The sequence below is a fragment of the Cebidichthys violaceus genome, unplaced genomic scaffold (genome assembly GCF_023349555.1).
Source record: "Cebidichthys violaceus isolate CVI_PGR_0920_01 unplaced genomic scaffold, fCebVio1.0.p SCAF_55, whole genome shotgun sequence".
Taxonomy (NCBI): domain Eukaryota; kingdom Metazoa; phylum Chordata; class Actinopteri; order Perciformes; family Stichaeidae; genus Cebidichthys; species Cebidichthys violaceus.
In genome coordinates, this window is record NW_027176761.1 from 969,128 (window position 1) to 995,711 (window position 26,584).

General features: G+C 41.7%; 1 protein-coding gene across 2 annotated transcripts in view; it reads left to right on the top strand.

The window, feature by feature from the left end:
• Positions 1 to 26,584, top strand: part of necab2 (N-terminal EF-hand calcium binding protein 2) — a 108,265-nt gene that overhangs the window by 57,581 nt on the left and 24,100 nt on the right. Inside the window, exons 6-9 of one of the 2 annotated variants that reach the window (XM_068731963.1) lie at positions 1,837 to 1,973; positions 2,398 to 2,510; positions 13,313 to 13,392; positions 20,299 to 20,355. In XM_068731963.1, the coding sequence (XP_068588064.1) occupies positions 1,837 to 1,973; positions 2,398 to 2,510; positions 13,313 to 13,392; positions 20,299 to 20,355 (387 nt within the window). The remainder of the gene's footprint in view (positions 1 to 1,836; positions 1,974 to 2,397; positions 2,511 to 13,312; positions 13,393 to 20,298; positions 20,356 to 26,584) is intronic. The other variant, XM_068731964.1, reaches the window with a different exon arrangement.

The window sequence follows — 26,584 nt, forward strand, 5'->3', positions numbered from 1 at the left end:
ATGGACTGGCGTTTGATAGTGAGCGCTCAATGTCTTTAGCCTTGAACACGTCTGAGCGACATGTGAAAGTTGAAGGTTTAGTTTGTTGTTGCAATCGCCAAATGTGAAATAGTAAAGCAGATCCTCAAAGTCAATTGATTGTTCGTTAAGAAGACCCGTCCCCCTTAGTTTACTTTCTCTAAACCTTCAAGCTTTCCGTTTTCAGACAGCACACATGCAATTTACAATAACGATGGCAGATTTACCACTTGAAATAGCCTACACACATTTTTTATCACAATTGGTGGATTTGTAGACAAATGTGCACTAAAGAGTGCTTCTAATTTACAGCCAGTTACTGTCAACTTTTCAGCTGAAATGGCAACTGTTGCTCGCAGATTTCGTTGCCTGAAGCTAGCAAAATTAATCTAACCCATCATGAGTTATGCTAGCCAAAAAATAACAAACAACAAGAGAGAAGACTCTGAAGGTTCCCAATGCGATAATCAAATCATATCCATTGTCCCGGCGGCTAGCAGCTAAGGGTGCTAACAGAGCAAACAAAGGCAACAGCGCTGAAAGAGCGAACAGTGTTTACTGCGTAGCACCCACCCTCTATCTATTGTATAGAGAGCCTTTAAAGACCAGGACAAACACACAAACACATGATCTAATCCACTATATCATTGTGCTCTTGTGTTTTTGATTGTGGAAAAGTTTAAAAAAGGCGCACACTCCTAAATGCCAATAATTGCATTTCTGCAGCCTCGTGCACACAGTTTAAAAATGAGGAGAAATCAAAAGCTTGACAGGCCTGCTGTGCCTATAGTTACAGTTGCTACGCTACGATTGGACAGCCACTGATTGGGGGAAGGTGAATTTAGCAAACAGTCAAATCCCTGAATAATTAAAAGGTGGCAGCGATAAGGTCATAAGAGTTAAAGCAGCAGCTCCAGTCTTATCCGACTCCTCTGACAGTTCACCGTGTTCACACTCAGCAGTGCAGCTCAGGGACTCTTTGACGCTGTCGCCGGGTTGTCATCATTTTTTTTTTTCATTCCTCTCTTTGAGAAAGTGCTCGGGTTAACAAACTTTGAATAGACTTTTAAACAGGTCTATAGAAATGATTGAACCCCTATGGGTCAATACGCTTTGAGCTGAATGTTGAATGAGCTGCAGTCCTCAGTTAGTCTACGCCAGTCAGTGTTGTTTGGAGTAGTGATTGAGGCTGACAACTGAAGAGTTAATTGATTTCCAGTTGTTGTTTTTTTTGTTGTGTCTAATAAAAGAAGGTAACATTTCAATCTGGCCTTGTGTTATTCCTGCTGAATCTGGAACAATACACAGTAAAACCACCAAAACAGCACTTTTAATCCCCCGGGGGCCAGGCTTGAAGCCCAGACTAAAAGCTTTTTAAGGTCTGAAATGAACACTTTCGGGCTAAAGTCCAAACAGGGAATCAGGGGGAGCCTCGGAGGGAGAAATGGAAAAGATTAAGGAGACAGTGAGGGTAAGGAGAGGGAGAAGACGGCAGTGGGGAGAGTAAAAGATACTAGTCTATTTTTACTTATTTTTGCCTCCTGGCATGCGGCCTGTCCACCTCGAGGAGCCCTTCGACCGTGAAATGGATGCAAGGAAGGAACTCATAGAGATTTGTGCTGGAAAATCTTTTCAAAGGAGTGAAGGGAACACAGTAAAAAGAGAGGCTGTGCGGCAGCGCTGTGATGTGTTGAGGACGCACAAACAGACATTTTGTGGACATTTTGGTATTAAAACTTCTGATAGAAGTACTTGCTTTTTTCTTTTTTTCTATTTTTTCAGACAATCATAGTGGTTTTCTTTTATTTGTTTGCGCAGGTTTACGAGAGAGGAAGCAACGTGGAGCAGTTCGTGACCCGTTTCCTTCTGAAGGAATCAGCCAATCAGATCCAGTCTCTTCTGAGCTCCGTGGAGAGTGCCGTGGACGCTATCGACGAGCAGCACAGCCAATCAGGGTGAGCCAAAGACGGTACCAGTGTGTCAGGCTGTTGAGTTTGAAATTGGGACTTCCTTGTGTATGTGTGTGTGTGTGTTGCATTATGTGTAAAACTCAGTTTTGTAAGCAGTCTTAATGGAAACCAGGCAGTGTTTCAAGTCTTTTCAGGTTAAAATGTCTGCCGCTCACACACACACACACACACACACACACAACACACACACACACACACACACACAGAAAAATTGTGTTTATACAATTTTCATCACCCTCTATCTCTCCCTTATTCCTCTTCTTCATTCCCTTTGGATTCTTCCATTCAAATGTTTCATTATTCTTCCCCCACTCTCTCCTTCAGCTCTCCACAAGCCCACACTAGTCTTCTCATCATCGAATCCTCTCTTTATCTCGTTTTTCTCTTTCTCTTTCCCTCTCTTTTTCAGCCATCTACCTGCTAAGGTGAGTCCACGGATGTCAGAGAGGCGCAACGAGAACACCGTCCCTGACTATCCCCCCAACAACAGAGTCAGTGCCAGAACCATCAACACTGCCTCAGGTGACAAACACACACACACACACACACACACACACACACACACACACACACACAACGCATACGCTGCAGCACCGCCTCTGAATTCATGGTTGGTGGCCATCCGTCATGCGCTTGAACTGTATGATTAGCCTCATGTTCACAATCTCGAGTGAGGGGACATCACTCTGTGTGAGCAGAGATCAAACTCTGACTGCCTTTCAGCAGTTCTCCTTCCACTCTACACAAACGCACACACACACACACACACACATACACACACACACACACACACACACACACTCATCCTTACGCCATTTACTCTCCGTTGTAAAACACCTCAATCAGCCACCTGAACAGGTTTGATGTAGATTTCCTACAGCGGACAGGGGAGCACAGATAAACCGGGGAAGGGAGGAAGAGGGGAGGGACAAGGCAGAGAGAGGGAGTCGAACGGGAGGGGACGAGCAATGGAGCGAAGGCTGAGGAAGCCTTCGGGTAGTATACTGTACCTCTGAAAGAGTTAAAGTCAAACCTTTAAGTATGTATATGAGTCCAGTCAGCACTCAACACTTACAGTTTCTGCTATGTAGTGCTGTTTTTTTATGGAGTGTGCCTGTGTGTGTGTGTGTGTGTGTGTGTGTGTGTGTGTGTGTGTGTGTGTGTGTGTGTGTGTGTTTTATAGTAACTAAAAGAGACACAAATTGATTGAGGCTGGTGATTCTCTTTCAGGATGTGCAGGACCCTCATTATTCTTGCTCTGTACATTTCTTCCTCTCTCTCTTTTAGTCTGTTACAGTCGTCCTCTCTCTCTCTTTTTTACTGTTACAGTCGTTCTCTCTCTCTCTCTCTCTCTCTCTCTCTCTCGCTCTCTCTCTTTTTTACTGTTACAGTCGTTCTCTCTCTCTCTCTCTCTCTCTCTCTCTCTCGCTCTGTCTCTTTTTTACTGTTACAGTTGTCCTCTCTCTCTCTTTTACTCTGTTACAGTCGTCCTCTCTCTCTCTCTCTCTCTCTCTCTCTCTTTTTTACTGCTACAGTCGTCCTCTCTCTCTCTTTTACTGTTACAGTCCTCCTCTCTCTCTCTCTTTTTTACTGTTACAGTCGTCCTCTCTCTCTCTCTTTTTTACTGTTACAGTCGTCCTCTCTCTCTTTTTTACTGTTACAGTTGGCCTCTCTCTCTCTCTTTTTTACTGTTACAGTCCTCCTCTCTCTCTCTTTTTTACTGTTACAGTTGTCCTCTCTCTCTCTCTTTTTTACTGTTACAGTCCTCTCTCTCTCTTTTTACTGTTACAGTCGTCCTCGCTCTCTCTCTTTTTTACTGTTACAGTCATCCTCTCTCTCTCTTTTTTACTGTTACAGTCGTCCTCTCTCTCTCTCTTTTTTACTGTTACAGTCCTCCTCTCTCTCTCTCTTTTTTACTGTTACAGTCGTCCTCGCTCTCTCTCTTTTTTACTGTTACAGTCATCCTCTCTCTCTCTTTTTTACTGTTACAGTCGTCCTCTCTCTCTCTCTTTTTTACTGTTACAGTTGTCCTCTCTCTCTCTTTTTTACTGTTACAGTTGTCCTCTCTCTCTTTTTCACTGTTACAGTCGTCCTCTCTCTCTCTCTTTTACTCTGTTACAGTCGTCCTCTCTCTCTCTCTCTCTCTCTCTCTCGCTCTCTCTTTTACTGTTACAGTTGTCCTCTCTCTCTCTTTTTTACTGTTACAGTCGTCCTCTCTCTCTCTCTCTCTCTCTCTCTCTCTTTTTTACTGTTACAGTTGTCCTCTCTCTCTCTTTTTTACTGTTACAGTCGTCCTCTCTCTCTCTTTTACTCTGTTACAGTCGTCCTCTCTCTCTCTCTCTCTCTCTCTCTCTCTCTCTTTTACTGTTACAGTCGTCCTCTCTCTCTCTCTTTTTTACTGTTACAGTTGTCCTCTCTCTCTTTTTTACTGTTACAGTCGTCGTCTCTCTCTCTCTCTCTCTCTCTCTTTTACTGTTACAGTCGTCCCCTCTCTCTCTTTTACTCTGTTACAGTCGTCCTTTCTCTTTTTCTTTTACTCTGTTACAGTTGTCCTCTCTTTCTCTTTTACTCTGTTAGTCATCCTCTCTCTCCCTCTCTTCTAGACTGTTACAGTCGTTCTCTCTCTCTCCCTCTCTTCTAGTCTGTTACAGTCGTCCTCTCTCTCTCTTCTAGTCTGTTACAGTCATGCTCTCTCTCTCTCTTCTAGTCTGTTACAGTCGTCCTCTCTCTCTCTCTTCTAGTCTGTTACAGTCGTCCTCTCTCTCTCTCTATTTTAGTCTGTTACAGTCATCCTCTCTCTCTCTCTTCTAGTCTGTTACAGTCGTCCTCTCTCTCCCTCCCACTCTTCTAGTCTTTTACAGTTGTCCTCTCTTTCTCTTTTACACTGTTAGTCGTCCTCTCTCTCTCTCTCTCTTCTAGTCTGTTACAGTTGTCCTCTCTCTCTCTCTTCTAGTCTGTTACAGTCGTCCTTTCTCTCTCTCTTTCTTCTAGTCTGTTACAGTCATCCTCTTTCTCTCTCTCTTCTAGTCTGTTACAGTCGTGCTCTCTCTCTCTCTCTTTTAGTCTGTTACAGTCGTCCTCTCTCTCTCTCTCTTCTAGTCTGTTACAGTCGTGCTCTCTCTCTCTCTCTCTTTTAGTCTGTTACAGTCATGCTCTCTCTCTCTCTCTCTTTTAGTCTGTTACAGTCGTCCTCTCTCCACCAGCTGGTAGTTCACACTGCAGCGCACGCTCGCCTTGACACGTTGCACCCACTCAAACAAATTGTTCGCTGAAGAAATTACACTTCAAAAGTTGTTGAGATACGGCATCACTTCATCGCAATACAAACTTCACAGAAGAAGAGTCAAACGGGAAACAAAATAATACACTTGAGTGAAGGCGTAGGGAGAGGGAAGCCTCAAAGGGCAAACATAATCAATCACCGCTCAGACGTTGTTATTGACAAGTGTCAGTTACAGGTGCTGTGGTTTCACGGTCAGTGTGTCGTTTTGTCAATGGACAGCAGGGTTAGAAACGTACTGACACACTGTGACAAACATTAAAGATGTTACTGATAATGCAGTTATTCTACATCTTTCAAAGGTTACACATTTTTAAAGCATGCATGATTACAGTTTATTGGTAAAAACATACAAAAAACACTGGTATAGTGGCTGTCTCCTGTCACTATAGGTGTGTTGCTCTTTCTTCATTTGTACTGGAAAACAAACCCAATTTAGTAAACATCTAAAAAAAAATGTCTATTTTTAAATGGAATAAAGCTGCCGGTGTTTCTACAACCACCTCTGACTGAGTGCTGTGGAGCAAACAATGAACTTGTTGTCAAAGCCATTATTGATTTAGTGAGTGATCAGTAGAGCAAAGATTGATCCTCTGCTTTTCAATAAACAAAGTGTTTGACATGTGGCCGTCACACTGCACTAAATCTGTGACAGGAAACCACAGCGTTTTCTACAACAGGTCGCAGCATTGGACTCACAGCACAAATTAGGTTTACAAGAGTCGGACGTTTAGTGATATATGGGCTCAGTGATGCAGTTAAGTTAGAAGTTAGAGTGTTTCTAACAGCTACCTTGGTTTCCATAAATCGTTCCTGATTCATCAGGATGACACACACACACACACACACACACACACACACACACACACACACACACACACACACACACAGATTCTTATGTTGCTGTCAGATTGGTTTGGGCATGGCAGTGATGACTCTTTATTCTCACACAGCTTTGATTCTGACAGCACGCTGCCACAGAACAGTTTACTCTTTATCCTATATCTCTAAAAATACATCCTCATACATAAGTCACACTGCACAATGACAAAAGAGTCTTTTATTCACAAGCTTTTTTACCACCGTGATACAGCCTGCTCACATTGGTAGAAATTAGGGGTCTCAACTGACACAACTGTGAAACACACGTCACAGTGATGGGAAAATGTGGGAAAGTAATCATTTATAAATAAGAAAATCAAAGAACAGGCCTACATGTATTTACCAGAGCACTCAACTTAATTACATACAACTATCAGAGCGCTACATATATTTTTAATTTATGAACCATTCGCTAAAATTAGCCTGGGGATGCGCGAAACAGCTGTTTGCAGCTTGCAACAATGTGGAAAATTAAAATTAAGGCAGAAAGTTCTATTTACAACCGCGAAAAGCAAACAGGCTGAGAAACCGTGTCTCTCTGTATATCGATCTGTGCTCCTTGTCAGTAATATGAACAGCGCCACAACTGCGCACACACACACACACACACACACACACACACACACAAACGCCCTTCTCACAACAAACATCGCTGTCCATTGTTCTGAAACAACAGCTAAGCGAACATGTTTCTTGACCAATAATAGACACATCAAGCTCAAACAAAGAGGGATCAATGAACAACAAAAGAGACATGATTGGAAGATCAGTCGACTGTATAACTTGACTATATACATTTTTAGTCGGAACCACCTTAGCAGAAATAAATAGGAACACAAGAAATAAACACAGGGTAAAGAGAATCACTGAATTTCATCAGACAACATGTTTGTGTTATTGAATCGCTAAATCAGAGTTTTTAGCCTTTTATTCTACTTTTTTTTGGGATGTTGAGAAGATCCAAACCATTCTCATGTCTGTATAAAATATGAAACTAAAACACTAGCCAGTCGATTGGCTTAAGCTTAAAACTGGAAACAGGGCGACGTCTAGCCTGGCTCTGTCCGAAAGTACGCCTGCAAACACATTTAAAGCTCACAACTTAACCCGTTTAAAACAAAGTTGAAAACCTTTTTCCTGGCCGGATGTAGTAACTGCCTGGATTCTTTAAAATAGTCCGGCCCGTGACCCACTGTAAAACCACAACGTGACGTTTTGGACAGAGCCAGCTTTTTCACCGGTTCCAGTTTCTTTCTAAGTTAAGTTAAATGGCTGCTGGTTGTAGCGTCACATGCTTAATGAAGACATGATTTGCATCCATGTAATTCATTTGACTTTCTTTAAGGTACAGTAACATAAGAGAGTGGGTACAGAAGTGCCTGATGGTTTATAAACCACATTGTTAATATAACACATCAAGCAGAGTCCTTGATGGCTGCTTTATACCCTCAAGCTTTTTTTTCCTGCTAAATTATTGAGTAACCTGTCTTTGGGACAGAATAAAGAAAGACATTTTCTTTGTAGTCCAGGACCTTTAACTCTCTCCAAGATATGTGGCCCTTGACCCTGATCCAGATCCAGATGTGTTGATAGAGAGCGATATGAGCAGACCATAGTGCTGCTGTGTAATAGCCCCACTAAAACAGAGAGAACACTGTATATGATTGTGTAATACACTGACGCAGTCAAACTAAGCATACACGGCCTTCTTTATTTAAACCTTTCTTTTTATATTCAAACGCCTCCATGCAGCAACGTACCAAGTGAACCTGAATGAAAAAATAAAAGAAGTTCACGTTAACAAAACAACAACTGTGAGACCTGCTGATAAAATATCCAAATAAAAAGCTACTCAGTTCTTTCTGTGACCTTAAGATCATCTGATAGAAATAATGAAACTTTTGTTTTATTATTAAAAAGTTTGTATTAACAGAGAGCCTTGCGGTAAACCAGTGGAGCATCCTAATTAATGAAAAGTGGATTTGCCTCCTTTTTATTTTCCTCTTATTCTTTTTGAAAGGGAATGTTCAAAGCCTTGTTCAAAGTGCATATTATATAAATGTCTTAATATATATTTGTTTAAATCTTTTATCATCTGACAGAGAATTTCGATACATATTTCAAAAGAGTTTTGCCGAAACAGTGCATGCCACTGAAGAATACAGGTGTATACAGGTGATGTGGCTCAACACAAACATCTTGTTTTAATGAGGACAGCGCACTGTTTGTGCTGAGCATTGGAAATCTCATTAGGAAGGAAAGATTGCAGGTTATTTTCATTTTATTCCATACACTTTTTTTTGCAGCATATGTTGCACAAAAAAAAAATACATTATTGCTCACCAGCTTTTCTTCTCTTTTTTTTCTGCACTTTAGGCATCAAAATGTAAAAAAAAGAAGACAGGTTGAACATGCTGTACGTGACATTCAGTGGTTTTCTGTCAGTGATATGCACGGGTCTGATCTCCAGCAATTGAAAAGTTGTTCTCTGACGATTCATGTTGGATGACTCGTTCAAAGACGACAGCTCCAATTGACAGTCAGTTCTTCCTCTTTCAGAGTCCAATCATCTGTCACCTGAGAGTATCTTGGGATACATTTGAGCTTGTAACGTGTCAGAGAAGGCCTCTGAGCCACAGACTGCAGGCACGGGCTTGGAAATATGTATGCTGCCATGTGATTTCAGCACAAGTGGCCATTACATTCACAATCTCACAATAGCTCTTCCTGAAGGGTAAAGCGCCGCGTGATCGCAGCATTTCCCAGCTGGTTCGGGAATTGGAACTGGAGCGTTTCCAGTCATTGTGCAGCCTCTGTGTTCTGATAAAGACATTTAGTAGCATTGGACCAAACAGCTGGGGTCTGGTTTATTTATTTTTTTGTTATCATTTTTACATTAAGACAGACTCACTGCGCTGTAGGCTTTAGTTTACAGACACGAAGATTCAGAATAGATGATGAAGATGTTCCAGCAACTCGTTCCGCCCACGGACTGTAAGGACATGAAACAGACATGTTGTTTTAATGGTCGTGTATAATGCCGATATCATGTTGTTGTTGTTGTTGTTGTTAATGTTTGCATCTGAGAGAATACAACAATTAAATAATGATACCAAGTGAGACTCAAAATTTATTAACTTAAATTAACATTGAATCTCGACTGTTCTAGTCTGCATTTTCACTGTTTGCTTAACAGATTAATCGGTTTATCTTTTGTAATGATGTTTCCGCAATTCCCTGGAACATGGGATGAAGCGTTCTAAAACCCGGTCAACGCTTACTCCTTCCCTCTCTTCTATGGCTCCTGTAGCCATAAAGAAGAAAGTTCGACAGCAGAGAGCCTTGATGTCAGCTGCACTTTGTCAAGTCGACTGATGAATGACTCTCAAATCCTCTCTCCCTGTCCCACTGCACTGCCTCCTCCACTATGCATGAATTACTCCTGAGTCATTTCTTCCTCCCTTATTGTTCTCCTCTACTAACGGCTACATGCCCGCTAATGAAGTTACCGTGAAGTTTGTGTCATCTCGGCTTTTCAAGTCACAATAGCATACAGAGAGATTTGTTTGTTTTCACTGCGAATTGATCTGATTCTTTGCAGTGAGTCGGACAGAGAGGGGAGGGGGGGGGGGGGGGGGGGTGCAAGTAGCAGAGAAGACAAAGCAGTGAGTGGGAGATGACTAAAAGGGTAAGAAACAAAAGAGCAAGGGGGGGGGGGGGGGGGGGGGGGGGGGTGAGAGAACAAGAGAGCTAAAAATATCCTCCACCACCTTTAAGTCGAGCAGCTAGCGCCATGTTGTTCGCTGTGTGCAGCGCTTGGGTGCACGTCTCCTCCGAGCGACGCTTTGCGGAACTGCTTTAATTGTAAATGAGCTGCAGGTTATTGTTCAGTGCTCTCTCAGGCACAGATGCAGGCACAGGCCTCGGTGTGTGTGTGTGTGTGTGTGTGTGTGTGTGATCATGTACATTTATATGCTAGGAATGTGTGTATCCTTACTTGTGGGAAACATGGATTTCCCTGTGAACACTAATTGAACGTTCGGTAATTTCACTGTATTCGCTGCAGTATTTAACTCTTAACTCATAACAGTACACAAAACACAATGGTGCGCATTTCCAGCGCACACCCAGTGTCCAGCTGTGCCTGGCGTTATGTGACTGAGATGGAGAGACGGAAGAGAATGGAGCGACCATATGTTGTCCAGTCTGCTGAGACGGATGTCAAAAACAGGAGCTGGTAACTAGTACCAATAATAGACAGCACACTGTTTGTTGTTGAAGATGTTTTTACACTGTAGTAGTGGATACCATTGATTATTACAGTACCATCGGCATGAAATACCAAATATTCTGAACCACTGGGATGATGCATCTATCAATGATAGGATGTCTTGAGCACTGATAAAGCTGGAGATGGTCTTCTGGAGAGGATGAGTGGGTCTGTGTGAGGAGGGCAGAGGGAAAGCCCTCAGTTTGTCAAGGTGCATACAGTAAATGCTGGCTCACTACTCTTTTTAGTTTTATTTAGCTCCACGCATTGCGGTGATTTTTAGTTTTATTTAGCTCCACGCATTGCGGTGATTTTTAGTTTTATTTAGCTCCACGCATTGCGGTGATGTTTAGTTTTATTTAGCTCCACGCATTGCGGTGATGTTTAGTTTTATTTAGCTCCACGCATTGCGGTGATGTTTAGTTTTATTTAGCTCCACGCATTGCGGTGATCTGTGGCTGACTTTGCATCCAGCTTGAATCCCTACATTTTTGGTTTTGGGCATTGAATGGGATTCCCTGGAAATGTCGTTATTCTCAAAACAACCGCCACGGGTTAAATGTACCCTAAACTGATCTGCCAAGCAAATGGAATTTTAGTGCTCCTGTGCTATTTGCACGCATTTAAATATAGTTAATATGCATACATTTAGCACAGAATTGTCCCCTTATAGACTGTTGTTTTAAAAAAAAAACAGTCCTATTGACTAAGAACAGGACTGATAGCCACATGCAGACACAGAGAAACTACTGGCGTCTTCAGAGAGTTTATCAGAACTGAAGCTCATAAAGGGCTGTCCGCTCAAACTTTTTTTGGGATGCAGTGACAGCATGCAAAGATGGAAAAATACATGAAAAAATGTCATTTTTGACAGTACATGAGACAAACAACAAGGTTTGTATAATCAAAGAAGTCACTGTGTAAATGCGCACATCTGTCTTAATGTGGAGAAGCCCCGATTGTTGACACTGCGGTGCGAAAGTCAGAAAAGATCTCAAATATAAAAAAAAAAAACCTCTTAAAAGGAGAGAAGTTAAATGAGCCTGAGTCCGACCCGAGCGCGACCCAGTTGCGTGTTTCTGGCTCATACTGACTCCCACCTCTCACGTTATTATATGACGAGTGCGATATCTTTTGTGAATGGGACCTTTAGACGGGGCAGAGATGAGACGGTGCTGCCAGCGACTTGTGCTAATTGTACACAAAAAAAAACCAACAGAAGTAAAACAAGGCAGAACAAACATTTGTGAACTTCTATCGTGAACGACCTTTTTTCATGATTCATGTGAGCACATTTGAACACACTGAATGGAAAGTTAAATTGGGTGAATGTGGAATAACTCAAATCAGGTTTAATTGAGGAGAAAGTCTATAGAGAGACCCCCCCCCCCCCCTCACCCCGCTGCTCGATTCGAAGGCTGTAATTCCTCACACACTTCTTTAATTGACCGGGACACTTAACTTTCTAAGTCTGTCGAAATGACCACTGGGCTTTTATCTCGAACTGTCTCCATGGTTACGGAATATGGTTTAGTTGATGAGCGTGTGTGTGTGTGTAGTTTGGGCGGAGGGAGGTAGCTCCTAATTGACTGGCGGTTAAAGCTTTTAATGAAGAGTGTGCAGCCAACGCTCCAATTAACTGTGATGGGGCCATGGGGGGGGGGGGGGGGGGGAGTGGCAGCTGAGGAGAGAGTGGAGGGAGGGGGAGAGAGAGAGAAAGGGAGAAAAGAGAAAATAAGAGGACAAGAAGGTGAAGAGAGAGGTGTGAACAACATGTTTTCTAGGAGCTCCTTAGTGTTATCACAGCTTGTCACCGTTTTTTTAGACGCACCAACACCAGTGTCGTCTCATCTTGTTAGACCGCAGGAATATCACTAAAGAGCATGGTTTATTTATTAAACGTCACTGCTGTGTGAAACAAAGGGGGAAATCACACACCTCTGCAATGCCCTTTGATTATTTTATCATTAGTCGTGGTACACTCTTACATACACACACATATATCTGTAGCAACATCGTCCTCATGAGAGGAGGCCATGTGGTTTTAATTTGGAGATCGCTAACGCTCAAACAAGCCCGATGACATTTATCGTTGTCTGTTGACAGAAATCATAGTTCTTCATAATGAATTGATAATAATATGTTGCGTTCATACAATGCTACAAGATGCACCGATCTGTATCACCAATTAAAACAGTTTCAACAGAGCTTGATTCTGTCCTGCTTATATATCTCACTTATTCATAATGAAGTATTTAAAGGCATCAATGCAAATGACAGACTTGCACCCTCTCTCTCTCGCCTCATCGGCGGTCTTTATTGCTACAAAGTAAACATTTTCCGGGAAATATTGATAAAAAGACCAAAAAGCTAATTACAAAAAGCCCTAGTGTAGCATCTAAAAATCACAGTGGAATAGGAGAGCACCTCAAAGGAGCTGGCTTCCCATCCCTCCCTTTCTCTACTGTCTTTGAACAGTCCAACTTCCTTCCGATAAACAGATATAATTGCCTATTTATCAGCCTCATTGGAACTCCCACTTTACATGAAATATTCATGATGAGACAACGGAAATGAGTACAGAGAGCAATGAAGAGGAAAGAGCAAAGATAGTGTAGTATCATGTAGTATAATTCTTCATGTGCTGCGCAGTACCTGCTCGGTGAGCTGTGCGTTTACATCCTCTATTGTGGGCAGTTTGTGTGTGGCACCACCACGTGTCCAAAAGGCTAATACCTTGTTTGATTTCAATACGTACGCCGCATGTTTGAATAAATGTAATCAAGCCGCATCAGATCTAGTCGCGATCCAGAAATACTAGCAATGCAAGTGAGTGTGTATTCCCACTCGTTCGTTCGGTGTGTTTAGATTGTGTGTGTTTGTGTGTCGCAGGTGCAGTAGAGGTGAGGAAAGAAGGCCTGGACGCTCAGATCAACCGCCTGGCTGAACTGATTGGACGACTGGAGAATAAGGTAAGAAGACGCACACACTCGGTCACTTATGAAGATATTACCCTAACCATAACCAGTGCATGCCCAACCTCAACCGTAATTAAAGTCTCAAACAAAGATGATATGATACATCTTATGCCTCTGTGCCATAGATCCTCCATTGTTGTCCAAAAACAAATAAAACACACATAAGAGACATGTCTCTTTATTACCATGGAGACACACATGCACTGTCCTGCTGCTTTCAACACTTCAAGCAAGACAATAGTGCCTTTTTTTTTACAAGATTGATTGATTTATTACATTTTTAGAGGCCCCCGAAAAAAAGCATACCATCATACCATTGGAAAGTATTCAGAGACAGACTAATACATTGTTGGTTTGGGGCTTTAGTGTTGAATTTGTTGAGAATAAGTAAAATAGCGGACCAACAGCCATATTCTATAACCCTAATAATGTAATGCTTTACTCTGGGGGACCAATTCTTGTTCCCACAAAATGATTGGTACAAGCACACTGACATTTGCACATTGCAAATTACAGAATGTGATTGTACATGGTTCAGTAAAAGGATTAGATGTTCTGCAGAGAATAAATTACATCAATTCTGATAACAAATTGAATTCGACCAAACCCAAGACAAACAAGACTCTGTTGCACTTTTGGTTTTCTCCTTTTATTTGTAGCTGTACTCATCCTTTAGGCTGCCACCACTGCTCTGTCAACTACAAACAGCACAAGCCAGTGATCTCGTCCTCACGCTGATCTTTTTTTACCAAGTTGTCAGCATGTTGAGGATTTTGTATATCGGAGATGTTACATTGGGCAATGCCACGGCATCATACTGAATTTAAAGGTCTGCAGAGGACAGCACAAATGATAACATGTAGGAGAGGAAAGAAGCAGGGGGTTGGATAAGGAGTTAACTAACAACACATGATGGAGAGGAAAGGGGTGGAGGTAGGGAGTGGATGAAGAAAGAGTCAGAGGAGGCAATTAAAGGGCCTTTTGTCCAAACTATTGCAGTTGTCTTTTTCCATACTTCACCCTCTTTGTAGCAGCTCTCGCCCCATGTGCCTCCTCATCCTCCTCCCTCCCTTCCACCATTTTTACATCTATCCCCTCATCACTCCCCTCTTCCTCCTCTCATCCTCCCCCTCCCCTATTTGTCTGTCCGTCCCCCTGCATTGCCTGCGTCCCGTCGAGTCCTGAAACATGTTAAGGCTAATGGAGCCCCAGCAGACTTCTTCGGGAGAGCGGGGGCCACTACAGCAGAAAGAGCTAAGAATAACTAAACACAATGTACTGCCGGGGGCGAGGGAGGGAGGGCGGGAGAGAGAGGGGGGGCAATATGAGAAGAAGAATAAAAAAGAAGGGAGGGACTAATGTTTGATTAGGTTTTATATACTATGTAATCGACCTTTAGCCCTTTGGCTCTGGATGCTAATTTGATATTCTTCTAACAAATGGTTCAGGTTTAAGCAGAAGTGCTTCACTCAGTCGAGCGACCTCTATTGTAGAAGAAGTGATTGAAACCACTAAAGAGTTGTTCAATAATCACCTGTGACCCTGAAGCCCTCCTGAGAGCCCATTACTCTACTCACAGTGACTGTGGCACAAAGGCACTTTCTTCTCACGGATGACTAAACACAGTCAAGTCTGATTTTTACCTGTTTAGACAGGAATGAAGACAGGATCTCCACAGGAATTATTTATTTAAGTTGTTTTTTTTATATATATATATATATATATATATATATATATATATATGGTGGAGAACTAGCCAGTAATAAATTGCAGAAAAGGGAAAAGGAGAGATGACAGTGACATTGCTTTAATTTCTCCATTTTTTACCCCCATCTCATCAACGAGTCAAATCCAAAGTGACAGGTTAGTTACAGTCAGGTCAGCTCCCAACATTGTCCCAAATGACCAGAAAACGATTGTAGGCCTTTAGCAATGACTAACAATGAAACGAGGATGTATACGAGTAAAATGAAAGCTTTAGATTACAGCACACAAGTTACATTGTAATTATTTGGTAACAATAAGATGCTTATAGTACCTATAGCGGGACAAACAAGGGAATAAAGGGGTAACTCGTACTTTGTGTTTGAGATGGATTCACAAATAAATAACACTGTAAGTATTTTGACATTAATTGAACACCTTCGTAATAATTACGGTAAGGATTAATAACCCTGTTTTATTGTTGGATAACAAGACAGCAAAAATGGATACAACAGAGTTAAAAGTCCCAATATTCCATATAAATGAATCTTAATATATGAAGTCTTTAATAATTATTATTACAATGCACTTTATTTCTGTTGCAGAGGAACAAAACATAATGCAAAGCCCAGAAAGAAGGGTGCACCTTTATCGCCGTAGCCATAAAATACTCAGCATATGTTTTTGAAATGATAAATAAACGCTGGGGAACGGTGTTGCACTTTCGGGTCCAAGGAAAGATGATCAGATGTCAGAGAACAACTGACTTGCTTTTCACCCTGTGACATCATCAGAACGTGAACAATAAAGGAGCCAAATGCAAACTCACTAACTTCTAAAGTCGTGATGGAGAGGGATGGTCACAAACCCTGCTCCGGTTTCAAGTTCAGTACACCAGATTTACAGTAGGCAAAGGGGATGTGATTAATTCCTGGACACTTGCTGTTGGGGTCTGACCTTGCAGTCTGAGATGTCCATCCACTAACAAGTGTGATGTCTCGGTTTCCCTGGCAACTCTGCTCCCAAAAATCACTCCGACATCTGCATCCCTGGTTTTTCTCCTACGTTTTTTTTTCCTCAGTATTATTGTATTAATTAGTGAGCTTGAGATGTGCTGGTAGGTGGATAGTTTTATTTTCATACTGAGCCAGGCTAGCTGTTTCTAGTCGTTATGCTAAGCTAAGATTATTTTAATCAAGCTCAAATTATAGTTCTGCGTCTTTCAAAAACGTAAAAGTAGAAAGATTAAGATAGTTGTGTGAGCCTTGAGTCAGACGCACTCCTTACGCACTCCCTCACTCCTGTCACATAAAGACTAATGTTGGACATTATATTGTGAAACGTAAAGCATGACTGAGAGATTACAATACGACTGTTATTGACCAGAGGGGAAATATCCCCCACATCTCTTGGGTGTAGATTAAAAGCATTTTTAAAGATAACATTTCAGTTAATGCTCAGAATGAAATGTTTTTTTCCAAGTCTACCACCATTCTGCTGAGAATTTATTTTTTATTTTAATTTCTTCAAACAAAAAGCATCCAAGAAGGAAAATAAAGTGATGCAACATGGCTCTTCTTATAACATCATCCTGTCACGCTTGTATTTTGAGGTCTTGCATGGCTGCTGCATTTTTTAGATGATTTTCCACATTTTCTTTGTTAAAAAAAAAAGAAATTACTCCCAAAATTACCCTTCCAGTGACAACGCAGCATTGCACAAAAACACTTCACATCATAAAGAAAATAGGTCACCAAACTTTTATGTTGGAGAGTGTGTTTTTTTTTTTTCTTTCAGAATAATCAGAGCTAAAGAAAAGCAAATGAATAGACATTTCTCCACTGGATTACATTTTCAGAAGGCCAGACAATATACCGCAGGAATCATAGCAAAGCAAAATATGGCTTTGAGGAGGCGTATTGAACGTGGCTTTGTCTTTGTCTCTCTGTTTGGCCCGGTATTACCGGCGTGGATCTCAGTATTAAGACTGTAGGGGAGTCTGGACGAGGAAATGATATTATCACACTGCGTCAGGGTGAATCATGAATTGTTTACTGAACTGAATAATAAGACGGCTGCACGCTGTGAGGGATGCGGTGCCTGGCGAGATGAAAATAGTCAGTGCCCTGTGTTGGTACTGCTGCTCTGTGATAGCGCACTGCAAATCCTGTTGTCTGCAAACTGTCCTCAAAGTGGTAAATTCGTGTTGCCTCTGTTGCTTTTGGTCTGACTTTTTAGATTCCCCCGCCGTCTCCCTCCCCGCTCCCCTGAGAGTTTTGTTTGTTCTCTTGGTTACCAAATATCACTCTTCATTGCTCTCTGCGTGCCACAGATGACAAAATGTGTTTCTCACCTGGAAAAATCTCTCTCAGGATGATAGAACTTGATTGTAGCTACACGCCGGGGTGTTGCTGATGCTGAGTCTGAATACTGACAAGCAAAGTGAGACGGCTTTCTTCTCCTTTTTTTCAGCAAAAGAATCTTTGATGACTTTAACTACACAGTGCTGTAATGGCAAACCTTGAAGCTTTTGGACTGTTTTTTGTTTTTTGTAGTGAGTAGAGGTATCTTTGCTCTTATTCACACAGAGCGGCGTACAAATCATTCGGATGGCAGCTTCTCTTTTTAGCTGGCGCTGGCCGACGCTTTCACAGGTTAAAGTGACAAACGTCGCCGGCAGCAGAAGGTCTTATCAGCTGATGCTAATTAATGCAAATTACAAAATAATTTAGAAAGGACCTGAATGGCAGGCCAAAATTGAACGTGGCTGTTGTTGGTTTGTGTGTCTGCAGTCTGCTAAAGATTTATGAGGTCACTCATCGCTCCAAGATCAGACTGTTTCTGTAGTCAACACCCTAACTCCAACAGTTAGGGTGGAGAACGACGCCTGGAGTGACATCCTTTCAGTGAAACTTTCATCCATATCATAATGATTTAAACTTATTAGCTTTATAGTTTTGAATCGGGGCCTTCAGTATTTGGATCAAGGAGCTCGAGAAATATACATCGTGCCTCGTTTAGAAGGCTTTACTTGTTATTTCAGTGTGTCAGAGATGTTTAATCAACACTGAGGTAAAGAAAAGTATCACCTGTATTGACACATTTTAAAGGACTCGCATCCGGACACAAAAAAAAACTTGATCTGCAGATTCCTAGCGTTTAGTATTCAGCGAAGACCACTGGAATATACAAAAATAAGAAATTAACTTCTCCAGTCAGTGATCGTCAAGAGCGAAACCAAAATCAGTAGAAAGAATCAAACACAAATCTTTTTTTCAGTTTTTTAAGATCCTTCCTTCATGTAGGGCACTTAAGTTTGCATATTTAAGATATATAGTCACTAAGGCCACTAAGTTCACGGGATTCCCTCACATCAGCGCCATTTCCAGCCGTGCCAGGCAGCTAAAGAAGCTCTCGTGACAGACTTCTTCCTCCCGCGTAGCACCAAAGGGCCGACAACGTTAGCAACGAGCTAGCAAACATGGTGGAGCATTCAGCAGCTTCACTCTCATGAGTGGGTGCGATAAAAACAGAGCAAAAATAAGAGTGAGTACTGAACTTTTATTGTCATCAGGGGGAGAGAAACACACCTTCAGTGAATGCTAATGTTGCTTCGTTCCTGCCGGATGGATAAATAAGCACATTTATACTAAAATATTAGCCATGACAATTGTATGAAGCCATAATATGTCAATGTGGTGTTCAAAGCTTGTCCCCAATCAGTGAATGCAGGTTTAAAAGGATGCAGCCATTGTTATTTAAATTGATTAATGTCAATTTCTATTGGGCAAACTCTGTTTCCCCAAAAATGGTTTAAGCGTAGGTTGTGCACACAGCACCTTCCGTTCCAGTCCAGCTGTGACCAGGCTGTGTCACATTGAGCTAAAATCTTTCATTCTAGAACTCAGTGTGTTTCCGGTAGCTTTGACAATAAGTGTGTGTGTGTGTGTGTGTGTGTGTGTGTGTGTGTGTGTGTGTGTGTGTGTGTGTGTGTGTGTGTGTGTTTCCCTTGCCCACTGTGTCCGAAGCGTTCGCATTCAACTCTCCCTGCTGCGTTCGGTAATATTCTCAGTTACCCTGCCAGCAATGCAGTCCCTCTTCATTCACAGTGGCAACAGTGACTCTAATCAGTCACCTCGGTGACAGACACCTGCAGCGCCTACCGTGATTTATTAGAACAGGTTTATATAACCCTGACTCACAGACATGGAGCGTGGAGGAGACAACTAGAAATCAATGTCTCGTCACCTTCAGTCCTCACAAACGGACACAAAAACACACTGTTCCATCAGCTCACCTGGCTTTACCGACGTCTTGTGTGAAGAGCGTGTTTGAACTTAACTATTAATTGTGTCCCCTTCACTTAAGTCTTGAATGTGAACAATTGACAGTTCACTAAAACATCTCCCCCGAAGTATGGGGGTCTAATGAGAAAAAAAAACCTCATTATCTCAGGAGTTGTTCTATTTTAGCCTTTCCAAAAACAAATGCAATAGTGTAAGGAATGGATTATATGTTGTTTATCTGCTCCAACATAAGCTGCACACATTGACTTTCTTACCTGGTACATGTACCGTAACATTTAACTCAACCTTTCAGCATTTAATCAAGCCCTCCTGTGCATACTGAAGACCATTCCACAGTCCTCTTGTTTTAAAATGTATCTGCTGGAAGAAAAAGAGAAAGCGTTTTCAACCTGAGTGAGTTTTAGCATAAGCTAAGCTCGACGGGCACAGCGACCGTAGCTAAGGCTTAGCAAAAGACAATTAAGTTCTCGATGACATTACCACATCCCTTTATTTTGCAAACAGACTCATGAAAGGTGGATTAATCCCCATCGGCTATAGTTCCTACATTATGATGTTCAGTTAGATTTGGCATTTCAGTGTTCTTGTACGTGTAGATCTTTCATGGTGACGTAAATCATTCTGTTTCATCTCGGGCTTCTCTTATTGGCATGCATTCACCTCCTCTCCGCACCCTCCTCCCATAATGCCTGCTGAACTTCATTTTCATCTTAATCAGACACGGCGGCCTTCTTTCATGCCTGTTTCTGCTCTCGTATCCCGTGTCCACTAATGCCTCTCGTCGTGAATGACTAATGTCTGCTTCGAGCTTTGGCTGTAGTAGTTGCTGTCGTTGGTCTCGTTGATTGACACGTTGCTGCTTTTGTTGTTGCTGTGCTTCTCCTTGCAGACAGTCTGGTTTGATCTGCACCAGAGGCTAACAGACACAGATGGTACTACCAGCGCAGTAAGTAGACACTAAAGGAACAAGCATTGTACGTTACATTGCAACACACAGCCCCAGGTGCAGCATCACTCACTGCTGCCCAACAAGCACTGCAGCAGTAGCTCAGGATGAGTGTTACAAGGCTGAGACATGACTTTGTGATGTAATTAACATGGGACAGCACTTCCGCACGACCAGCGGCGTCCAAAAATAATCCAGGTCTCAGTGCCTGTCCCATGGGCGCCGATCTTTTTGAATGATTTCCCAGGAAAGGTGCTTGTTTTATTTCGTTGTCTAGACCTGATCAGTTTATAGAAACTGAGTAGTCTGTGGAAGAATTAATAGAGTCATATCATCCAATATCTAACACCCACAGAGAAAATAGCATATCAGCTGTCCTAGAAACATACTGCATATTTAGGCTGTGTGATATCCTCCGTGATAACGAACAATGAATCACAAGAAAAGCCATGGGTAAGGCGTGGGCTTTTTCTTTTCAGGCTTTTTTAGAATTGAATCATAAATCTGAACATTTTCACTAACAGAAGCCCAACTATTTGACACCGTTTTCCAATATTGTTTCATCCGAGACCGCTATCACACACACACACACACACACCTGTGTGCCTGCAGTGAAGTACAGATAAGAGTGTGAGAGTGCCATGAATACAGCCAAAATGTTATCTTACATGTTATCTGAATGCCTGCGGAAGAAGAGCCGTGAGCGACCTGTATAGTAGATAAAATACAGATTCACTGTTTTCACATCACAAAACCCGCTGTAATACAAAGAAGATACTTGAGATGAGAAAAGTACCTGCACTATAAAGAACTCAGGGGTGTCTGTCATATATGTTGGAGAGTGGTTTAAACGGTTGATCTACATTGATTGTAGATTGATCCCCAAGTCTCTCCCTGGGCACTTCATAGCAGCCCATTGTTCCTAATGCTTAGGATGGGTTGTATGCAGAGGTCAAATGTCATGTATTTATAATATATATATATATATATATATATATATATATATATATATATATATATACTGGTTGTAATAAAGTTTAAGTAAAAAGTTACAGTACATTTACACCAGAACAACTGACAAATGGATCAAGGAAAAATATATTCGATGTGGTCTCTTTATACTTGAAAAATGAACACCAGCACAAAGTCAGAAATATGCATACGCAACCTAGCCACTAGAATTGTCGAGCTGTTTATGCATGACTTAGTTTTGTAGATCTCAATCATTGAGGAACTGGGCACAAGCCTCATTGCCACTACCGCTGTCAGCCATAAATATATCAAGACAAGCACAAAATTAAAATCTGCACATCATCACTCATGTCTAATGAATAAGGAAACGGCAAAGAAGTGCAGTTTTGTGCCACACCAGCAAGGTTCTGCAACAATGCCAGAGCAACCTTTATTACAAGCGACCATTACTGTTCGGCTGTGGGTATTTCTAGCGCACGTATCTTTAATTCATCACATGTACCTGTGGTCTGCATGTCGGAAGGATAATCAATAATGTAGTGTATGGCACCGTTATCAAAACAGAGTTGTGCTTTAAAATAAAGGATCAAATTTAAAGAAACTGTAAAATGAGCGGTTTTGTGAAGCTACTTAGGCACAGCAGTTTTCGAGATACGTGCTAACGTCAGCATGCTGCCATGCTCACAATGACGATGCCAAGAGGTTGATGTTTGGCAGCAATGATGCTTATCATGTTCACCATCTTTGTTTTGCCTGTTAGCTTGCTAACTTGCTAGTTTGAAGGATTTTGGTTATAAGCATGTCAAGTGTTCCTGAGGGGAACCTGTGTCTGTAAAATGCTGAACCTCGTGGTGGAAATCAAGGGATAACCAAAGTTTAGTCTGGGCCAAAATAGTGGACCAACCGACCAACATTGTCTTCCCTAGAACCATGTGTGCCTAGAATGACTAAAAGTCAGTGAAATACATCCGGCCCCAGATCTGTATCACAAGAAGTTAACAATCCGATCTTCTTCTGCCTGCAGGAGACCAGCGTAATAATCACCTATTGCACATTTATCCACAGCAGTCGGGCCACTTATGGCTCCCCATTAGCAGCAAGCAGTGAGAGCCGAGACAAAATTGTCCAGTTGTCATGGGCACCGACACAGAAAGTTTTTCATAACAGATTACTTACATTCACTGAGAGAGAGAGAGAGCAGTTTCAAGTTGTGGTTTGCCTTTAAAGGCATGTCAAAGAAATCCCATAACCACCCATAAAGGGTCACGCATGAAAGCAAGACGACGAGGAACAGGCAATATTAAAAAACAGGAAAATGAATAAGAGGAACCAGTAAAAAAATAATAGACTTTAAACTAGGAAAGCTTAGTTACTCTGAACACGGCCTTACAGAAAACCAGCCCTTAAAACACTTTGAGGCAATTAAAGATTGCTTTTACATGTGATCCACAACCATAGTTTCCGCAACAGCTGCCGCACTGCAGATAGAACCCCCAAAGTGTAGGCCGGGTTCTCCGCTGATCGCCGTAGCGGCAGTGCTTGAAACTGCCGTGACATCATCTTCAACAGGACAACTAGCTGAATCATTTCAATGGGAACCAAACATTGGATCTACACTTTGTCAATTGTCTGACGCAGTGCACATGTGGTTTTGCAAATGTTCTTTAAAAACCAGGTTGAGTGGTCCTCTGCAGTAAGCTTTTGCTGGAGTTCTGATGGAGTACACTGAGCTCCAGGCTAATACTACATAACACATCCTCGGTTTCCCTCTCTCTCTCCTCATATCCTGTCGGCCTCTACACAATTTACCATCCAATCAAAAAATGCCCATCAAATAATCTTCATAAAAATGACACAGAAAGGTACCACAATTTCAAGATTGTAAAGCCACCATTGAGCTCCACAGGAGAAAAGTGATTTTGTTGTTCATTATTCATTCAATTTCAACTTCTATAAAAATGAGAATGAGATGAAACATCAAAAGAAGATATTGCGGGTGAAGAAGCAACCACCACACCTTAAATGTCTCATTTGAAGAGTGGACTTGCGAGCGCGCATTAGCAGCCCAGTGAATGTCAGGTTCAGGATTAATAAGCACAAAGCCACAGCTTGCTCTCTGTTCACTGTTTATGGAATGGTTGTTTGTTGTGCTCATTTGTTATCTTCTTTTTTCTTTGAAATAGCTTTACCTTTTGTCACTATAGCAACACAAATCAGCGTTTCAGAAGCAGAAAGTATTTCCTCGAAAAACTGCCTCTTATAAATTGTGTGCACCTTAATGGATCTAACTAAATGCTCAAGCGGCCATGTGTGTCAGTTTCTTTTTTTGTTATTTGCATTTATTGAAGGTACACTTCAGCGATTAATCCCAGATTGTGCTTCCAGGCTGTTGTGCCATCTGTAGGAACAATATGTTCCTGAAACCAGGAGAAAAGGGTTTATAATCTAGCTTTATTACTAAACTCAAAAAAAATAAAACAGAATGACATTTAAAACATACAAATATTTTACCTTCCACCTTTCACAGTCCCTTCATCCCACCCTCTTATCGTGTGTATCATCACTTCTTGAGCTTACTGTTCCTCAGTAAACTTCCTCTTCTGCATCTAAACACAGATTACTTTTACAAGGTCATGCTCCTCTTCACCTTAACATAATTTCACCCTTCTTCCAACGGCTCCATCCATCCCACCCTGACCTTCCATTCTCCACCAGATGAACGATTCAAACGTGATTGCCCATCACCTCCTCTCCTTTTCAGTCCTCTGTCAAAGCAATCATCCCTTGTCTCTGCACAAAGACGCCTCGGTGAGTCACATCGCCACACGGGATCATAAGAAGATCATATGCTGCATAAGAGATACAGAGATACTTTAAAACTGCAGTCGTTGAGCTAAATTAGCAATTTTATTCGTATTGGACACTCGTGAGCAATGAGCGGCTGGCCGACTATGATTTCTGTCTTGTGAAGTAGGTAAATCCATCACATACGCTGAATCTTGTCAGTCTTCTGATCCTCCGGAGGCACGTCAGAAACGGGGAGAGGAGCATTAAAAGAAGCTGTGGTATATGGAATACAATAAAAAGAAAATGTAAGAGTTGAGTAGGATAGATGGGCAGATTACAGAGTAATAACAGAGAGATAATGGAAATGAAGGAAGGGAATCAGGAAAAGGAAAGGCCAAAGGAACACAAGGATGCCTCAGTTTCTAAGAAAGGATGTTTTTAATAGAGGTGTTTTTTTTTCTTCTCAAAAGCACAAATCTGTCAGATATGCCATTTCCTTGGTTTTTCATCATGGTATGCAGCATCTTTGCGCTGCTGCCGTTTATCTAAATGAAACACAAAATTACGTAGAAAGCACTCAGCACAGAGCACAAACCCACGCAGACACACAACTATTTTCCCTCTTGCAAAGCTACAGGCCTCCGAATTATCGTTTGTCTCCCGGGTTGGATCTTCTAAGAAAATATCACACAAATGCAATGATGTTCAACGGCTGACCTAGATATCGTAGACTTCCCCCACTAGCACATGTATTCCTCCAAGATTAAGAGGCTACAGCCACAGCAGCAGTTCTGTGAGGCTGCACTTGCTACTCCCTCAAGGTCTCAGCTGTTTGCTGTCCTGAACTCTCCCTTGACATTAGGACAGCAGAAACTCTACACCTCGTCTGTCGCAGACCGAAGACTCATCTGTTCAGACCCCCCCCCCCCCCCCCCCCGCTTAAACTAATTAAATAACTAAATAAAAACTGTTCCTCCATCTCCTATTGTCTCTAGCACTTGAAGTAGATCGGCCTGTTTAAGCTAAATGCTAACCACAGCCGGCTAACATGCTTACAATGACAATGCTACCATGCTGATGTTTAGCAGGTATAATGTGTACTGTAGTCACCATCTTAGCTTAGCATGTTAGCATGCTACAATTTGCAAAATATCACTGAACACAAAGTACAGCTGAGGCTGTTGGGAATGACATTAGTTTTGCAGGTATTGCAGATGAAAAGCTAAAGGATCACCAAAATTATAACAATTCATAATATTCATTCTGAGAGTGACATGAATGTCTGAACCAAATTATCATGGCAGTCCATTTAATAACTGTTAACAGAATTCACAAAAATTCCTCTGTGGATCGTCAACGTCCAATTTTGTACAAATCCTTCTACTGTAAAAGATATGTTGAGATATTTCACTGTATAGGTGAAAACTCAAAGCATCACTAAAATGATTAGGATTCCTCCCTATCACGCCAGAACAACGCAATCCATCCAATAGATGTTGAGATATTACAGCCTGGACCAAAGTGTTGTGGACCAAGCGACCGACATCGCAGTGGCTAAAAAGATGTGGGTCTATAGCTCACTAATCCTTGTGTCGAGCGTCACATTTCAGCCAAATTGTATGTAACACTTCCTGTAACACTTTGAAACATCTTGCCAAACAGGCAAAGATGATTCTCTCCAAAATCAAGAGCAGAACAGACCAATACAAAACAGATTAATAAAAAGCAATGTGTGGGAAAACACAAAGGAGAGGTGACAAGTCAGCATTTAAAAATAAGTCAGCTAAGACGCACAAAAGAAACAGATGGGGGGGGTACTGAGTAAAGAGAGGAAGCTAAGAAAAGGGACGACTCAGGAAAGAAAAGATGTCAGTGGGGAGCGCAAATTCATACTGTGTGGTTAACGAGTTAAGAACTTCTGGATATGACTTGAATATTTAATGGATGCTCTGATAAGTTGTAGATAAACGGAACAGACAGTTGGGAGGTGAGAGGAGAAAGTGGAGTTCACAGAGAGATTCGGGACGCTCTGAAGACCCTTATGAAAAATAAATCAAGAGGCTATAAATATGGATATTACCGTATCAGCAGGTCATGCACTCTACAGCAGCTCTCGCTCAGATGGGCCTGCTCTTTGAATTATCCATAATTCCCAAACAACACCAGTGCTGACTCAGACAAGATGGAGACAAAGTGTGAATTTATGAGACACGCTTTCTTACTCTAACGGTACATTTCATCCAGCGAAGGGGTCATTCTGTAATTTAGAATTATGATATAAGAACGATTGTTTGCAGATTATTTTGCTCTGTAATTTTTGAGGCATACAGAGTTAGAAAAACAGGCCATGAATTGTGGTATTTTCCAAAAAGAAATGTATAGTCACTGTATCAAATGATTTTGTTGTTTGTTCAAAGTAAATGAAGCATGCAACTTCATCCATTGTCTAAAACATTACAGTTTATTTTCT